A 20,065-nucleotide genomic window follows, 5' to 3' on the forward strand; every position below is an offset into this window, starting at 1 on the left:
TGAACAGGGTGGTTCATCTTATCCGCCTCGGTGTCTGTACGGAAAACCACTTGATATTTTAAAAAAATTCTTCACAAAAATATACAGGGCCATTAATACTACAATCTAAAAATAATGTGAATTATACAGGGTGCTCCAAAAAAGAGTGGTATATCAAAGTTATATTTTTTCTTATGGAATGTCCTATATCTGATGACAGTATTAAATTGATCTTAAAAAATAAGCTATATTTTCATAAAGGTTCCCTATATCTAAATACAGGGTGTTTTGATTTATTTCGATTTATATAAAAATGTAAGGTTTTAGAAAAAAATAAATATCTACGAATCTAAGAATCAGTAACAAATTTTTTCTTGGATCTTAATAATAGACTATTTTGCATACTTAAACAGATGCTTATTGCAACAAAATTTCTCACAAGGTGGTCAAAATATGATATTGTTCTATTAACAAATTTAAGCTGTAATAACTTACTTATTTTAAATGGAACACCCTGTATCTTACTAGTCTATCGCTTAGAAAATTTACTTAGCTTTCAATTTGTATTAGAGTTTCCTATACCTATCTTTCTACAGGGTGGTCAAAATATTAGATTGTTCTATTAATAAATTCAAGCTGTAATAACTTACTTATTTTAAATGGAACACCCTGTATCTTACTAGTCTATCGCGTAGAAAATTTACTTACCTTTCAATTCTTATTAAGGTTTCCTATACCTATCTCCCTTCATTTTTTTTAATATTTAAAGGTTTCCTAATTTTAAGCTTTAAAAATTAGAATTAAGTACCATGTCGTGGTTATGTACAACACATCACAAACACCAAAGTTTTCATTGTTATCATTTGTAATCACACAGGGTGGTGTATTATTTTAGTTGATTTTGGCCTACATGTGACATCGAATAATGTGTTTATATTAAACTGCATACCCTATATTAGATGCTTATTCTGGAAGATATTTAAATTATATTTCATTCCGTATAAGTATTTTCCATATCTTAACCCAACACCCAACGGTTATTGTTATTAAGTAAATTTAAGAACCCCACTTTTTGTTTGAATCTTTGAATCGCAATTACAAACAATTAAATGCAATGGCTACTTTGACGAAAATGAGGCTATTGTACAAAAATATGTAAAAAGGGTATTTACAGAATAATACGGGAAATTATATTTACAGAATAACATGTGTATTGAGAATGTTTACATGGAATTGAAGAGATTTTAAATATCTTCCATTATAAAGAAGAGAATATGACTACCATTTAAATATAAGTATGTCATTTAAAATAAGAACACTCTGTGTGATTAAATAATAAAAATGTAAATTATATTAATGAAAGTATCTTGACTAAGATATCTAAGTATATTGCCGGTGTTGGTGATGTGTTGTACATAATTCTAACTTTTAAAGCTTACAAATTAGGAAATCTTAAAATATTTAAAAAATGAAGGGAGATAGGTATAGGAAACCCTAATTAGAATTGAGAGCTAAGTAAATTTTCTACGTGATAGACTAGTAAAATACAGGGTGTTCTATTTAAAATAAGTAAGTTATTACAGCTTGAATTTGTTAATAGAACAATCTAATATTTTGACCACCCTGTAAAAAGATAGGTATAGGAAACCCTAATACAAATTGAAAGCTAAGTAAATTTTCTACGCGATAGACTAGTAAGATATAGGATGTTCCATTTAAAATAAGTAACTTATTACAGCTTGAATTTGTTAATAGAACAATCTCCTATTTTGACCACCCTGTAAGAAATTTTGTTACAATAACCATCTGTTTAAGTATACCAAATAGTCTATTATTAAGATCCAAGAAATAATTTGTTAATGATTCTTAGATTCGTAGATATTTATTTCTTTCTAAAACCGTACATTTTTATAAAAATCGAAATAAATCAAAACACCCTGTATTTAGGTATAGGGAACTCTTATGAAACTATAGCTTATTTTTTAAGGTATATTCAATAATGTTATCAGATATATGGCATTCCATAAGAAAAAATATAACTTTGATATACCACTCTTTTTTGGAACACCCTGTATTATTCACATTACTTTAGGTTGTAGTATTAAAGGCCCTGTATATTTCTTTGAAGATTTTTTTTTAAATATCAAGTGGTTTTCCGTACACAGACCGAGGCGGATAAGATGAACCACCCTGTATAATGAAGAAAGTACTGGACGAATGGAATAGAGGGCTCACTATAGAAGGTAGAAAAATTAGAAACCTGCGATTCGCAGATGATACAGTAATGCTAGCAGCAAAAGAAGAGGACACAACTACCATCATTAAACGGCTAATGCCCGGTCACTTCACCTCCGAATAACTAGTTATCGGGAAGTTTATCTGACAGATTAGCATGTCATCTGTCAGATAAACTTCCCAATAAGGAGTTATCCGGAGGTGAAACGACCAGGCCTAAGTCCGATAAGCAAAGAATTCGGACTTCAGATCAGTACCCAAAAAACATAAAATAATGATCGTAATCGGAAAATAATATACAGTGAAATATACAATTTGAAAAGGTGCCATCCTCTATAATTTGGTCCCTACAGAAAATCTAAAAATATGCAAAAACACGTAAAATTTATCTATGAGGAAGACATTTTGTAGATCATTTTTCAACTAAATTACATCAACACTCTAGCGGGAGCGGACACAATCCACAAATTTCAAAATCTTTAATGGAAAGTGGGGTTGAAGGATACTTTATTTTAAAGGTCGTTCAACCAGCTTTTCAAAAATACCACATACATTATATTACTTTTTAGTACTTTTGGAAAAATCAAGTGAAACCGTAAAGGTATTAAGTATCGAGTTCAGAAATCCAAAATTTTTTTAGGGTATTGAGTCCAAGATTTTTTCAAAAGTACTGAAAAGAAATATAATGTGTGTAGTATTTTTGAGAAGGTACTTGAACGATCTTTAAAATGAGGTATCACCCCGTTTCTATTAAAGATTTTGGGGGTTGTATCCGCCTCCGCTAGAGGGTTGATATTTAGTTGCAAACTGGTCTACAAAATGTGCAAAATGTCCTCCTGACAAATAAATTTGACGTGTCTTTGCATATTTTTAGATTTTCTATAGGGACCAAATTATAGAGGGTGGCACCTTTTTAAATTGACACACTGTATAATCTACCGGACATACGTCAAATGGCCAATTTTGAAGTAGTAAACAGATTTATAAATGGCAGAAGATAGCTCAGGTTGGTCAATATCCTTATTTTTCCCTTTGGTATATAGGTACGCGGCTAAAACATGAAATCTTTAAAAAATCAATTTTTTTTGTATTACCCCGCATCTCCAAATGGGCGCAAAAATGACAGTCATGTTATGTATTTCCGATTGCAATGAGTCGCGGTTTTTTTTTACTTAAATCAAACCAATTAAATTTCTTTTCATCTTTGATTATTTCTAGTTCACGCAATGGAAAAGTTTCGTTCACTCAACTATATAAAAATGCATTTGCAACAAACAAATTATCTAGAACATTACTGCTTTTGCAGGTTGATTATGGACTCATCAACTCACGTTGCCCGCAATAATAACCTTAACCTTGATGTGGCAATGAAAAACCAATCGAACAATTAATATAAAATGATTTGTTCTTGCCTCATTTAAATAATCGTGCGTACCAAATTAATTCTGTGTTTTGTTTACATTTTTTTTCTATTCATATGTTCTATATTCCCGGAATATTCACCATAGGTGTGGTGCATCGCAATGATGTAATAGTTATAGTATTGTTTTCCCACAACTTTTAAGGGCGTAGGCGCAAATTTTCGCGCTAATGTGTTTTAAATGTATTAATTTTTTGGAATCCTGAGAAAACTAATAAATATTTTGGAAAAATGTTAACGCAGAATGAAAGATTACGTTATAACAGAGGGCTGACAGTCCCTTAGAATAACCAAAAAGTTTCTTTTGAATGAGATATTTGAAATTAAAACTTACACTTCGCTCCTTTTCTTCACACCTGTAACTTATAGAATTAAATATAATTAAAACAAACATTATAGAAGTTTTCAGGAACTTTCCGTCCTCGGTAGTAATGCAATATTTCATTCTGCGTTTAAATTTTTCAAAAATACTTATCAGTTTTCTCAGGATTCGAACAAAAATAGTTACTTACTTACTTAATCCTAAGCCTTTCTACCTTTAGGTGTAAGGCTGATGGAGTTGAGTTTGGCATTGTAGTCTCCATGCTTTCCAATCTTGCGTTAGGTTTCTTGCACTTTCCAATGTCAATCCCTTCTTCTCGACTTCTTTCCTGATTTCATCTACCCACATAACTCTTGGTCTTCCTCTTTTGTTTTTCCCCTGCACTCTTGTTTCGAACACTCGTTTTGTTAGCCTCTCGTTCGACATTCTACACACGTGCCCGAACCATCTAAGTTGTCCCGTCACTATTTTTTCATTGATTGATTCTAGTTTTAGGTTTTGTCTAATTGTTTCGTTTCGTATTTTGTCTGTCCTATTTCTGTTTTGCTATTTTCCTCGGAAACCTCATTTCCATAGCATTGAGTCTGGATTTTTTTCTCCCCGTCAATGTCCATGTCTCGCTGCTATACATGATTGTTGGTTTAACTACTGATTTAACAACTGCTGTTTTTACTTTCTCCGGTATCTATTTTTTCCCCAAAAATGTTGTTTTCATAGCGTTAAATAAGCTTCCTGTTCGTCCCATTCTCTCATTTATTTTCACGTCTTGTTTACCATTTGATTCGATTATTACTCCTAGGTATTTAAAATATTTCACTTGCTCTAGGTGTTTCCCGTCTAATTCTATTGCGTGTGTCTTCCTCGTATTTTAAATTATCATTGTTTTTGTTTTCTCTGTATTAATTTTCATATTTATATTTGATAGTTCTTCTTCTAAGATTTCAAGATTGTTCTGTAAGTCTTCTCAGTTTTCTGCAATCAATACCATGTCGTCTAAAAATAGTAGCTCCGACAGTTGAGTCCGTTTCATTTGCCAGTATCCTAATGTTAGTTTTCTCATTCTTCTCTTGGCTTTCTTTATCGCTTCATCCAGTAAGTAAATTCTTGTAGTAAATTCTCTGGATTCCTCTTTATTGGTTTTTACTGTATTTGTATTATTTTTGTACATATCCTTTATTACTTCTATTATGCGTCTGTCGACTCCCCTGAAAAAAAATAATGCATTTAAAATACATTGACGCAAAATTTTGCGCCTACACCTTTAAGATTTACGTAAAGTTTAAAGTTAATTTTTTTATTTCATATTTTTTTGTTTTTAAATAATAACACGGTTTGGACCGGTTTCTTTGAGCAGTATTCGTTTTTACGATTGGTAGGTTGCTAACCTTGCCAATCACCCTCTACATTTTATCTAGGCTTGGGACCGGCTTTGGTAACCGCAGAGCTACTCGATCCACCCTGCAATTACCCCAGGCAGTGTTAGAACACAATAAAAGTAAAAGTAGAAGGAGAAAAAACTCAGCTAACCGAACTAACTAAAGCTGGCAATGGAATTAGATAGGGGAATTCCCTGAATTCGCTATTGTTCAAAATGATTATGGATAAAATAATAAAAAAGTAGGAACTAAAAAAGGTTACCAAATGACAAAACATCAAGTTAAAATAATCTGCTATGCACAGGATACAATACTAATCTCTCAAAGTGAAGATGATTAACAAGGTATGCTGCACCAATTTAATATAACCGCCACAAAATTGAACACATTAGAATCCCCACGAAAGATAAAATGCATTTGATCACAATCAAAGACAGCTGAACAGAAATGAAAGGCAGAATTGACAGTCGCGACAGAAACACCACCTGACACAGAGAGGATAAAAATAATGCTAGAAACAGCAGAGATAAAATCCCTTCGAAAAATCGATGGTGAGACCGTATGAAACAAAGATAGAAGTACAAATATACATCGGAGGTGAAAGGTGGAGGTGGAGTAGAATGGAATGACCACATAAACCGAATGGCGACAAATAAAGTAGTAAGGACTGCAAGAGGCGGTTCCCCAATAGAAAGGTGATCAGTGGGAAGACCACGAAAACGATAGAATGAAAATTTACTAGAGGCATATTGAAAAAATAGACAGAGTTGTTTCTACACAAAACAAGAAAAAAAAAAGAAAACAATCTTAAAACCTGTGAGGACCTACGGCATGCAACTATGGGGAACTGCTAGCAACTCCAACCTATTCATCTTGCGGAGGTTTCAAAATAAAATGTGTTAATGCTCACTACTACGTCAATAATGATATATCTTTAGAATCCATCAACGAAGCCATACATCATTTTAGTGTCAACTATAGTGAACGAGTGTCAGTGCATTCAAATTGGGTTAGACACGTAGCCTAAAATGTCTACTGCCATTCGACCTATCTATATCTCAGACTTTCATTATAATTTTAAGGCAAATGTTTATAAATTCACACAAATAATGTTTACCTTAGGTTCAGATAGCTTCAAAAGAGATTATTCATTGGAATAATACTCTACATGTAATCAGCTTCATTAAAAACACCGTTATTGCCAACTAGGCATATTGCCGATATCTCTAGGAGATAATAAAAAGAAGTTACTCCGGCCTCTCTCCCAAGGGGTGGTGGTGGACACCACGTCACATTTTTGGCGTGGACACCACAAGTGAGAAGGAAAAGAGGAAGGCAGAGAAGGAGCTGGAGGGAGGGAATTGAAAAAGATCTAGAGAAAAGAGAAATCCCTCCAGGTGTATGACTAAACAGAGAAGAATGGCGGTTAGGAGTCGGAAGGCGTCGGAGAACACTGTAAACCGGTAGTAGTAGTAGTAGTAGTAGTAGTGAATACGTGTTTTTCAGTTTTTCGATCCTATGCAATTTCCGCGAAATATTCGAACGTCGCGCTTCTTTCACCACTCCTTGTATATACATACAAGAATAAAAAACCGTTAAACGCCGTAAAAATGAGTGGCGCATACATTATTCCAGCTACAAGAGATCTGATATGAATATTTCGTGGCGCGAAAATGTATTTTCATTTTAATGCAAAACACAATTCTAGTTTTATCTTATAATATTTTCCATAATACATATTTGCTTTTGAAGTAATACGCGCCGCAACTTTGATACAGTTTGAATTTTGAAACTGTTTTGTGGCGCGTTTACTTCAAATTTAGCAAATATTATGGAAAAATCTTTTAAAATAAAACTAGAATTTTGTTTTGCATCAAAATGAAAATACATTTCCGCTCCACGTAATATTCATATCCGATCTTTTGTAGCTGGAATATTGTATGGGCCACTCATTTTTACAGCGTTTAGCGGTTTTTTATTCTTGTATCAGGAGGTTTTCAAAGTTATTTATAAACTAAATGTATGAAAAATGAATAACCATTTTCAATTTCGTTGCAACACAATCAATGTTTCTCGATTACACATTAAGCTTTCTAAATGGTCGCCTTTGTCGCATTACCTCCCAAATGATCTAGTGTCCATCGAATGTACACTAGATTTCTTTCTACTCGAAATATATTGAAAAAAAATATTGGGATGGCCGGTAAATCAACTCGGATTGCCCGTTGCCAGATCAAATTTAGCGTCGTAACCACTAGAACTACATAAACCATTTTGGGAATAATCGTTAATTGAATTATACTTTTGTAGCTTAATAACTTCTAAACGGCTTAACCGATTTTGATTATTAAACATGAGTGTGAAACGTATTGATAAGTAGTATCTGATGGATCCAAGGGCAAGTATGATAACTGAAGCTATTGCAGGAATTATTGAGCTTGAAAAACCGTTTTTTCCATAGATAATAGATTTGATCATATTTATGAAGCCTATAAAATAAAAATTCGAATTTTGCCGGATAGGAGGTATACACCGTTCGATTCGTCTAGAGTCCTTCTACAAACGCTCAGTTATTGGCGCAATTCATAGGTTAAAATTTTGAGTAATTGTCGAAAAACCAAAATTTTCAAAGTTTAGTTTTTCAGTTTTTCGGCTCTACTGAGCCGTGTGTATATCTGATCCTGACGGCTTACACTTCATTTGAAAGCTTAATTCAACACTATTGATTTGGTCTATTTGAGGTTCTCCTGTCTCTTCTTGAACCGAAGATATATACCCCCAAAAAATATGCTATTTTGTACCTACCGAGTCCTATAGCTGGCTTATGGGTGGTCAAAAGTCACAAACTACACAGGTTCTGAATCGGCCCTGGCCCCCTCTTCAAACAGAAAAAAATTCAGATCGGTTTAACTTTTCCACATACATACATAGATACATATCCACAAACATTTTGCCTATTTTAAATAGAAATTGAGTCATATTTCTGAACTCGGTAACTTTTGAATGGTACATATAACCGATTTTCAAAATTAGACATGCGTTGACCCTAAATAGGAAAGGCCGTAAAATTCACACCCTTGGACCAAAATAGATGGTTGATATATGAATGGGTGAGTCTTTTTCTGAACATTAAGATGGGAGTTGGCACAATTTTCAATTCCGTCAGATTTAGAAAATCGAAAATTTCGTGTATATATAGTGTGGCGTGTATAGGGTGTGGGTGTGCGCCACTGGCGAGAACTGCCGTTCTCTGGTAATATGTGATATAAAAACGATAATAGTATTACATTACTTATACGAACATCTACATATTAAGAATTCATGATACGTCGTGATCAATAATAAAAACTGTCCATCACTTTTGGTTTCAAGTGACAATTGTTCAAAACCCTTCCTTAATTTGTGGGAACGTTATAGCGTCTCTACAACTTCCTCTAAACATTTATTAACATAATAATACTAATAATATTTTAGCAGAGGTACAATATCCTTGAGCTTTTATTGAGTCACAGAACGAACCGTAAAAAAATTAATTACTACATTTAAAAATAATTGTCATATGATTCAAAACACTTGTGTGCTTGGAATAGAATGACACATGTATCGGTCAGGTAATGGATAGTTAGTTGATGTTTTTTTATGATTATGAATGAAATACTCATCAGTAATCACACCTAGTGTGAAAGGGGATTGTTAAGAGTAATCTGGGTATGCTGGTGCAATTCAGATAGCTGATACAAACGCCGAGTCAAAATTTTAAATTATTATTTTTCTCTTGCTTTCTTCTTTTTGTGTAGACATGAGTCTGTCTGTTTTTTCAGTCTACCTTCAGTTGTCGTCCCATCGCTTTCGTGGTTTTCGCACTGATCGTCTTCCTATTGGGGATCGTCCCTTGCCTTTCTTACTACTCCATTTATTGTCATTCGGCTTATGTGGTGGTTCCATCCTACTCTTATGGTTTTTACCCAAATTTTTTATGTTCTCCACCTTATCTCCGTCGTATATATTATGTATTTTTAGGTCTGTCATATAGTGTCTTACCATCGAGTTTTCGAGGGTTTCGTCTCTGTTGTTTCTAGCATTCTTTTTATCCTCTCTGTGCCAGGCTGTGTTTCTGTCGCGTATTGCGTATGTCATTATTGGTATGATGACTCTTTTTTAAATTTTGCCTTTCATTTCTTTCCCGATACTTTTATTTCTTCGTAATATTATTTCATTCAGGCAACCTGCGGCTCTGTTTGCTCTAAGCACTTGATCTTCCACTTCTGTTTGGATCTTTCTGCAGATAGATAGAGTGATGCCTAGATGTTTGAACTCCTTCACTTGTTCTATTATCTGAACCTCCAACTCTAATCTATTAGAAGATTTGCTCTTATAACCATGCATATTGTCTCTTTTGGGGAAATTAACATGTTTTTTTTTCTGGAGGTTATATTAAATTGGTGTAGTATGCGTTGTAAATCATCTTTATTAAGAGATTAGTATTGCATTGTCTGGATGTAATAGCGGATTATTAGTTGTATATTACATAGTTGTATTATAAGTTGTTTTTCTCCCATTTGATATCCTTTTTAATTCTTACTTTTTTATTATTTCATCCATGATTAGGTTGTTACCTCATCCAAAAGAGGTCTCCCTGTCTTATTTCATTGCCAGCTTCAATTGGGCCAATTAGTTCTTCTTCTACTTTTACTTATACTGTGTTATTCTGATAGATATTTTCGATCGGTTTAATTATTCTTCCGATTATTTCATTCATAGGAGATTCTGACCAATAGAAAGCTACAGAAATCTGAATTAAATCGATAATTTTTTATAATCTCCCGTCGTTAAGTATATTACGTCAGATGCCCTTCGTTGCTACGAAAAAATTCATTCAGTGACATTAATGCAATTAATGTTTTAAAAATTATAAAAGTTATGACTTTCAATCGTCAAATATTTATAAAAACTGTGTGTTTAATGGTACTTACATAAATAAATTACAATAAAAATTTGGTTTTGAACAGTTTTATTCATGAAATAATCGCAACAAATTGCACTCGACCTCTGAAATTAATATAGAATTTTTGCTCTCGTGACACTTTGACATAATTTCACTCGCCTTCGGCTCGTGAAATTAAAACTGTCAAAGTGTCACTCGGGAAAAAATCAATAATTTCAGAGCTCTTGTGCAATTACTACTGAAAATCTCTCTTACATAGAATCTTCCTAACTTCCTTTAATTTGACACTGTCTCATGCCTTCTTAAGGTTTGCGATGCAAACTTATGCTGGTTTGTGGTATTCTAACGATTTCTGTCGAATTGGCCTCATTATAGGAGCATGATCTTCACGACCTAAAACTTTGTAGTTATTTTGATAATGTTATAATTTCATTTAACTTAATGCTTCAAGGAATACATAGAGATGTTAAGAAAAAAAGATTTACACGTTAAATGTATGTAACCCTTATGTATGGTCCAGGGATCGGTCTGGGATATTTGGGCGATATAATGGGCGTGCAGTAATAAATTAAAGCTATGGTATTGCGTATGCAATGCTCTTCTGAAATGCAAAAACTTAGATACAGTTTTACAAAATATAATCCTTTAAAAGCGTTTTGGGCTTTCTAGATAATTAATAACGTAGGTTTAGTTCTCTGAACTAGACAAAAGAAATAATATTCCTTTTTTATCTTTTAATATTCCTTTTTTTTTCTTTCTTTATGGCCTTGGCATAGCCAATTAGTCAGTCCAGTTTGGTATTAACGCAATTTCACAAGTTAACTTACAATATATTGCACTTTTTGATATATCATATAATATACAGACACATCCACATATATAGGGTGTTTCATTAATAATTGTCCATATAGTAACTGGAGAAACCTTAGCACAAAATACGAAGATTTAACCTAAAACACTTAAATAAAATGTGGTTCCTTACTGAGTTACAGGGTGTTTTATCTAAAAATCTAAAATCTATTTGTTTTCAGCATCTTAAAACTATTCGACGTATCCTTTTCATACTTAGCCGAAGTGCGACTACTATACACCCTACTAAATTATTATTAGCAAACGTTTCTAGCAAATACCAGAGGCGTACGACAGGGTATAGTGAATGGTTGACCCTTCTCAAATTCTACGCCACTGGAGGAATTACTATTTTAGTGCCAGTTTTATATTCTCCAATACTTTCTATGTAAATAATATCATCTTTATTGGTAACGATAAAGTCATTAGTTTTCGAGATATTTGAAGATAAATATGAAACGGCACAGTTATTTTGATTAATTTATGATATGATTCATATTATGAATAAAATTTAAAAATTATTTGAACCCATTACTTATCATACTTGGCAGAAAGTGTAGGTACTGTACACCCTACTAAATTAAGATAAATAAACGTTTCTAGCTACTACCAGAGGCGTACAACAGGGGTTAGTGGCTGGTTGACCCTTCCCAAATTCTACACCACTGACGAAATTGCTATTTTAGTGTAATTTTTTGATTTTCCAATACTTTTTATGTAACCAATATTCTCTCCATTCGTAACGATAAAATCATTAATTTTCTAGATATTTTAAATTAAAAATGAAGCGACACAATACATAAATTAAAATAACCATATCGTTTAATTTTTAACTTCAAAGATTTTGAAAACTAATGACTTTATCTTTACGAATGAATAGTATACTATTTTCATAGAAAGTATTGGAGAATCCAAAAATTGAACTAAAATAGCAAATCCGCCAGTGGCGTAGAATTTGGAAAGGGTCAACCATTCACATTCTTCCGTCGTACGCCTCTGGTAACATCCAGAAACGTTTATTTGACATAATTTAGTAGTTTGTACAGCACCTATACTTCCTGCCAAGTATGAAAAGGATATGTCGAATAGTTTTAAAATGCTGAGCAAAAATAGTTTTTAAATTTTTAGATAAAACACCCTGTAACTCAGTAAGGAACTACATTTTATTTAGGTGGTTTAGGTTAAATCTTCGTATTTTGTGCTAAGGTTTCTCCAGTTACTATATGGACAATTATTAATGAAACACCCTGTATACATTTTTATTTCTTTATTATATATATATTTTTGTTTATAAATATACATCTATAAATGTGTTTATACTAAAACTAAAGCAGGAAAATTTTAGGGAAACATGGAAGAAAACTGGGTAACATAACTTCTCGTCCAGGGGCCCGTCAGGACATTTTTTAATATTCCTTGTATTAGAATATTATATCAACAGATGAAAGAATTATTCTCGAAAAACCTAAAGAACTGGATATTTATTATAATAAATATAAAAACTGAATATTTATAGAATCTAAATATTCCTTTTTATGTTATAGATCAATGCCCAACAATTTTACTCGGATTTCCAACACGGAGTCTGGGACCTGCTCAATAAGGTGGGCAATATCAATAGCCTGGATCCTCAAACATTTAGACAAATTAAGTATTACTCAGTGATAGGGCCTTCGGCATTACCTCCAGAAGAATTAGATAGGGTAAGTAAATCTGGATTAATAATATGAGTTATTTAATTGGATACCATCCTCTAAAGCAGGGGTGGGCAAAAGCCGGCCCGCGGGCCGAATTCGGCCCTTTTGCTTACTTTATCTGGCCCGTTGAGAAATCCTGCAAGCAATTTTTTAAGAGCATAGGCGCAATGCTTTTTAAATGCATTCATTTTTTTCGAATCCTGAGAAAACTAATATATATTTTTGAAAAATTTAAACGCTGAATGAAACATTTATTTGTGAGGGCCGAAAGTCCCTGAAAACTTCTATGTTTGTTTAAATAAGTCACAGGGGTGAATAAAAAGAGAAAATTTAATGTGTTTTTTAATTTCAGATAGGTATCTCATTCAAAAGAAACTGTTTGTTTATTCTAAGGGATTTTTAGCTATCGGTAATAATGTAATCTTTTATTCTGCGTTTAAATTTTTCAAAAATATTCATTAGTTTTCTCAGGATTCGAAAAAAAGGAATGCATTTAAAAAGCATTGGTCTGAAATTTTGCGCCTACGCTCTTCATCTCTTTTATGCGATTTTGTTGAAATCAACACTACATGTTATTGTTCGTAGTGTTCAATGAAATGAATCTCTACTACTTTTCTTAAAAGCATATGTGTTTAACCCGGTCCAGGCCCGAATATTTTTCGGCCAGGGTATTTGTCGTCTATCAGGACCATTTTCCTTCGATTTTACCCTTTATAATCAGCTGCTGCAACAAGTTACAACAACGTAGTTATTATTTCTAAGTATGTGCCCTTTCTCCTTGCTGTCTTTCTCCTTTTAATGATGGTCAAAAGTTCTCTGTTTCTTTTCCATTCTGTGCAACACCATTTCGTTCGTAATATGATCGGTCCATGGTATTTTCAAAATTCTTCTAAAAAGCCACATCTCAAAAGCTTCCAGCTTTCCCATTAAGTCAGCATTAACAATCCAATAAACGAGAATAGAGTGGACATACCATTTTTATTATTATCCCGGTTTTTTTATAGGGTTCTCTGCCTTCTGTTTCCCAGTTTCCAGCTTCGTCCGTCCGTCGTTGCGTTTGCCAGGGTGAAGGTTCCTTTTTGACATTACCTTCTGAATGCCACAGAGCTAGGATTGTTTCGGCCCTCCTCTCTGCCTTTTTTCCCTTGGCATCAATTTTAAAATTTGTTTTGGCAGCCTGTCATCGTCCATTCTTTCTACATGACTATACCAGATCAGTTGTCTCCTTTGAATTTCGTCGATGATGGTTAACTTGACATAACGTTTTACCATTCGTTATCAGATTTGCAGATTGAATCTTTGGTTACTCAGAAATTTCCATATCTTCATAAAGGCTGCTCCTGAATTTCTGAATTTCATTTTTTATCTTGATCCTTGTTATGGCTTAATATACTGGACCACATTAAAAATTTCGTAATTTTACTGGGAACAAATTGTTCGCATGTACACCCACACTCAACTATGACAATTTATTATTAGTATTATCTATTATTAACAGCCAAATGTCTTTGTCCAAATTCTTTAAAATGATACTTATAGTATTTTTGTCAAAAAAATTTCTTTAGCAGAGAAAAACCTCCACCAAAATCATTAGCGTGTGCGCAGCGTACATACTGGGTATCGTATAGGTCTCCGGCCCGGGAAACATTTTGAAAATTTCATTTTGGCCTGCGCTAAAAAGTATTTGCCCACCTCTGCTCTAAAGTATGCCACAATATCAATTTCTCGAAGCAGAAACTACTATAGTCCAAGTAATGAAGCTTAAAATAGGACAAAACCTCGCAATTTTTACAGAATGGATCGATTTGCTTGAAAATTTGAGAATAAGTAGTGGATAGTCCAAGCATCAAAATCTATATGATGCCAAAAGGCGCTTTTACCATGGGGGTGGTTGCCACCCCATGTCGGGGGTGAAAATTTTTTATTATATTTTGACCGCAAAAGTTGGTAAAAACATTCATTCTAAGGAAAAAATGTTCTATACATTTTTTTGATAAAATTAATAGTTTTCTATTTATTCGCTATCGAAAGTGTTAGTTTTATATTAAAAAAATTAATGTTTTTAATCAGTTTTCTGCAAATAACTCAAAAAGTTTTTGTTTTATCAAAACAACTTTGCTTAAAAAATGTACCTTTTGAAAAAATCAACAAAACCGTGTTTTTAAATTTTCTTTAAGACCAATAGTAATCGAGCTATACTTTAATATATGTTAGGTCTTCTTCGGCAAATGCTAAATATTGTAGTTTCAAAGTCAAAAGACGGGAAAACTATGCATTTTTCGAGGATCACTTGTTTAAACTAATTTGAAGTATTTAAAAATATCTATCTTCAGAAATAAAAAAAAGTCTTTAGCTCAAAAATTAGGTGGCTTCTAATGAAAAGAATGTCAGACCCTATATTTTTCAGCAAAAAAGTGATCGAAAGCAAACCCCTAATCACCACCCTCATTAAAATTAGTCATTGACCTTATTTCTTCTTCTTTACTTATGTATTATTAATAGGTTTTAGAAGTTTAACAGGTTTAGAATGATTAGTTTTTAAAAAAATGGAGTCAAAAGCAAATATCAAATTTTTGAAGTTTGGTAAAAAATTCCTTTTTCTTCAGAATAGAAAGATTATCATCAGAGATACAAAAAAATATTTAAATATAAAATTGTAGCTTATTTAATTCACAAGAACCTGGTTTGCAAAAATTTTCTCTACGATAAAAATTGAGTGAGCTATTGACAATTAAAACTTGTAATAATATGCAAAAATCACCTTTACCAACCCTTTCAAAGTCACCGCTTCTTCCGACTGAGGATTTTAAAAGGATTTGGTATTAACAGTCTTATAGATCTTGTAAAAACCTACCAAATTATTTTTTAACGAACTTTCTAAGATAAAAATTAAAAAGGTTACGGTTAAAAAATCAATATATTTTTTTCAAAAAAAAAAAAAGAAATCCAATTGGAAGCATAATAATGTAAGTTAGCTTTGCTTTTAGTCATTGGCCTTAATAATTCTTCTTTATTTATGTATTGTTAATAGATTTTAAAAGTTTGACTGGCTTAGAATAATTAGTTTTTAAAAAACTAGAGTTAAAAGCGAATAACGACTTTATGTAGTTTGGTAAAAAATGCAATTTTCTTCAAAATAGAAAGATTAGCATCAGATATACGAAAAAATGTTTTAATATGAAATTGTAGGTTATTTAATTCCCAAGAACTTGGTTTGAAAAAGTTTTTTCTACGGCAAAAATTGAGTGAATGGTAAATGAGTATATATCGAAAAATATTGATTTTTTCTATAGCGAATAAATCGAAAAGTATTAATTTTATCAAAAAAATGTATAAAATATTTTTTGCTTAGAATGAATGTTTTTATCAACTTTTGCAGTCAAAATATAATAAAAAATTTCCACCCTTAAGATGGGGTGGCAACCGACCCCATGGTAAAAGCGCATTTCGGCATCATATAGATTTTGATCCTTGAACTATCCACTACTTATTCTCAAATTTTCAAGCAAATCGATCCATTCTGTAAAAATTGCAAGGTGAAATGCTTCGGTTCCTGGACTACTATGTTAACCGATCTATTAGAAAAAGTTAAGATACTAATGTTTAGCAAGGGTTAAGAGTAACTCAGTGATGAATGTAGCGCAAAGAAAAGTCTAAATATGGAAACAGTTATCAGTACATATTGCCAAAAGTTTTGGCCCAGAAGCTTGTCCAAACCTCAAAAAAAAATAAAGTTTGGATCTTGTGTAGACTTTTCAAATGCAAACTATGACCATACAGTCTTAAAAAATAATCTAAAAAAAATTAATTGTATATTTATTTTAGTACAATCGACTGATTAACGACATGCTGGTCCTGTACAATACTGGCTCTATATGTGCCTTCAATGATCCTCTACATTGCGGGCTAAGACTACAACCAGATCTGTCCAAAATCATGGCCAAGAGCAGAAACTGGGATGAGCTGCAGTACGTTTGGACTGAATGGAGGAGAAACTCAGGGCAGAAGATGAAAGACTCGTACGAGCAGATGGTAAAGGTATCCAATAATGCTGCCAGAGCAAATAGTAAGTTTGTATAATATACACATGACATTAGATATATTCAGTTATTTTTGTCTTTGATTATGGGTTATACTTTACTTACTTTACTTAATCCAGAACTCGTCTACCTTTCGGTATGAGTTATTACGGAGTTAGGTTCTCCGTCGTTTTCTTCCATATGTCCTTCCATTTCCTTCTGTCCATGGCGAATGCTTTTGTTTCTTCCCATTTTATTCCTCTTTTGTCGGCCGCTTCCCTCACTTCTTCTGTCCACATCTTTCTTGATCTTCCTTTCTTCTTTCTTCCCATATCTCTCGCTTCATATATCTGTCCTATTATTTTTTCTTCTCCTCTTCTCAGTACATGTCCGAGCCATCTAAGTTGTCCTTGTTCGATTGTTGTTGTAACTGGGTGTATTTTCAGATTTTCTCTAAAGGTTTGATTTCTAATTTTATCTTTCCTTGTTTTTCCCTCTATTGTTCTCAAAAATCTCATTTCTATGCTTATTAGTCTATTCTTTTGCCTTTTTGTTAATGCCCAATATCCACAGGCATAGGTTAGAGTGGGTTTCACAATCTTTTTTACTATTTCCGTTTTTATATTCTTAGGTATTTCTTTCTTTTTAAAAAGTTACTCTTAATAATATTGTACAGCTTACCAGTCTTTGCAATTCTTTCATTTATCTCATTTTCTAATTTTCCATCCCGGCTTATGATTACCCCCAAATACTTATATCTCTCTACCTGTTCAAGTTGCTTGCCGTCTACTTCTATATTATGTTTTCCTTTTTGTCTTCCAATTATCATTGTTTTTGATTTTTCTTTGTTTATTTTCATGTTTCTGATTTTTAGCTCTTCATACAGTATGTTTATATTTTCTTGTAATTGTTTTTCGGACTCCCCAATGATCACCAGGTCGTTTGCGTAGCATAGTTCTGTTATTTGTATCATACTCGACTTCCAATATCCTAAATTATATTTTCTCCATTTGTGTTTGCATTCTTTTATTACGTCACCTAGTACTAGGTTAAAGAGTAGTGGGCTCAGGACACAACCCTGTTTTAATCCAATGTTGCTGTCGAACATTTTTGATTTTTCATTTCGTGTCCTTAGCTTTTTGTTTTTTCGTATAAACTCTGGATGCATCTTATTAGATCTTGTTCAATTCTTCTCTTCTCTATTATTTTCCAAATATCTTTTCTTTTAATTCTGTAGAAAGCTTTTTCCATATCTATGAAACATGCATGTATTTCTTTTTCTGTTTTAAGAGCTTTTTCTGCTATTTGTCTCATTATGAGAATCTGATCGCTCGTCCCTCTTTCTTTTCTGAAACCACTCTGGCTTTCCTCAAAGGTGTTTTCTAGTTTTTCTCGTAGCCTGTTTTCTAGTATACTAGCATAAAGTTTTCCTACTGTGCTTCCAAGTGTTATTCCTCTATAGTTTTAGCATTCTTTGCTATCTCCTTTTTTATACAATGGTGTTATAATGCCTATCTGCCAGTCAAGTGATACTTTTTTTCTCTCTTAGCTTGGTTCATGATGATTAGTAATTCTAGTTGTCTTTCTTCATTCATGTATTTGACAATTTCTGCAGCTATATTGTCATGTCCTGGTGCTTTTCCCATTTTGATTTTGCTGATTGCATTTGTTAATTCTTTTTGTGTTATATTTCCTATCTGTTCTTGTTGCTCTTGTGGGGTTGTAATTCTTTATTAATCTCTCATACGGTTACTCATTCATGACGTGTACAGGTACAGCCTTATTCCTGCCAGTATTCTTTTTGAAACTATGGCCAGAAAGCAAAAAGTTTAACGTAGTAGTATAAAATCCAAACGGATCTACGACTTAAACTAGAATTCGCTGGTGTATCGAATCGGCCTATGCCAATGAATGAGCAGTACCAGAAGAGGTGGAAATTTCTGGTTCGGTGTTAATTTCTTTAATAATTGCAGGATGCGTTTAAATGCTGTATTACCTTAGCATATAGGTATATATGAATTATTTTTAAATGAAGAATTACTTTCACTACTCCTTTTATTCTTTCTCTTAGGGACCCTTTTCCTAGTATGTGCATCGTTGTCTTCCCTTTCATTATTTTGGTCCTTCTTCCCACAAAATTAATTGAACAGGTTTTGAATAAAGCAAAGTTATAACTCTAAATTCTAAATCTACTTACTGTGTCAGATATTAATATAATTTACTGTAATATAAATGAAAAAATATATAGCCTCAGACTATGCACTAGACTAGACGTATATATTGTTTTTTTCGATACAAATTACATTATATTGTTGTCGTCATTATTCACTTCTCACATTTCTAATATTTCTCCGCTGTTGAAAATAAAATCCCGCATTCATTTTCACAAGAAAATAATAGATCTTCCCATGGCGATAAAGAAACAACAGATGTATCTAAATAAAGAGTGATGCGCGAATAATTACAGGGTGGTTTCAAGAAGTGATGAGGTGAAAAAATTAACTTTATATGGAATGATTTATATCTTTTTATTTATTTTATATCAAAACTTTTGCAATGATTACCTATACGTTTAAATATTTATATGGAGTATTAACCTATATAGCCCGATCAAAGAACAATCTGACCCCAAAAAAATAAAGTAAGGATGAAAATTTGGGAATAGGTAGTTGAAATTGTTTATTATTATATAAGAAAAAGTTTACAATTCTACGTCCCCTCCATTTTACAGAAATGGAAGATGACAAAAATACATTTAAAATAAGACCGGAATTGGATAAAATGACTAATTCTAAACAACTTTTCTTCTATAGAGTTTTTTCACTAAGTCAATACTTTTCGAGTTATTTGCGAGTGAAATGTTCATGTTTAACAAAATAAAACATGTTTTTAGACGGGTTTCCGGAGATAACTCAAAAAGTAAGTATTTTAGCGAAAAAAATATTCCTAGCAAAAATATAGCCTATAAAAAACTGAAAAAAATGTTGTATACATGAGGTCTGTAGACCCAGCAGAAGCAGAGTTGCAGCTAATGAAAAGTAGGTTCTTCTTCGTCAAATTCCAAATCGAATATTTCAGTGTGAAATAACCCAAAAACGGAGCACTTTTAGGGGAAAATTCATTTGAACTTTTTTAAACTGTTTAAAAAAAGGTTTATTTTTGTTTTTTTTTTTAAACTTGTACTATTGAAAGTAAGTGAATTACGCTTAAAATATTGTTGGTC

General features: G+C 32.6%; 1 protein-coding gene across 1 annotated transcript in view; it reads left to right on the top strand.

Annotated features, from left to right (window-relative positions):
• Positions 1 to 20,065, top strand: part of LOC114330466 (angiotensin-converting enzyme-like) — a 537,413-nt gene that overhangs the window by 264,720 nt on the left and 252,628 nt on the right. The window contains exons 27-28 of the mRNA XM_050663676.1: positions 12,671 to 12,829; positions 16,649 to 16,889. Coding sequence (XP_050519633.1) covers positions 12,671 to 12,829; positions 16,649 to 16,889 — 400 coding nt within the window. The remainder of the gene's footprint in view (positions 1 to 12,670; positions 12,830 to 16,648; positions 16,890 to 20,065) is intronic.

This window comes from Diabrotica virgifera, chromosome 1, assembly GCF_917563875.1.
Source record: "Diabrotica virgifera virgifera chromosome 1, PGI_DIABVI_V3a".
NCBI classification, from domain to species: domain Eukaryota; kingdom Metazoa; phylum Arthropoda; class Insecta; order Coleoptera; family Chrysomelidae; genus Diabrotica; species Diabrotica virgifera.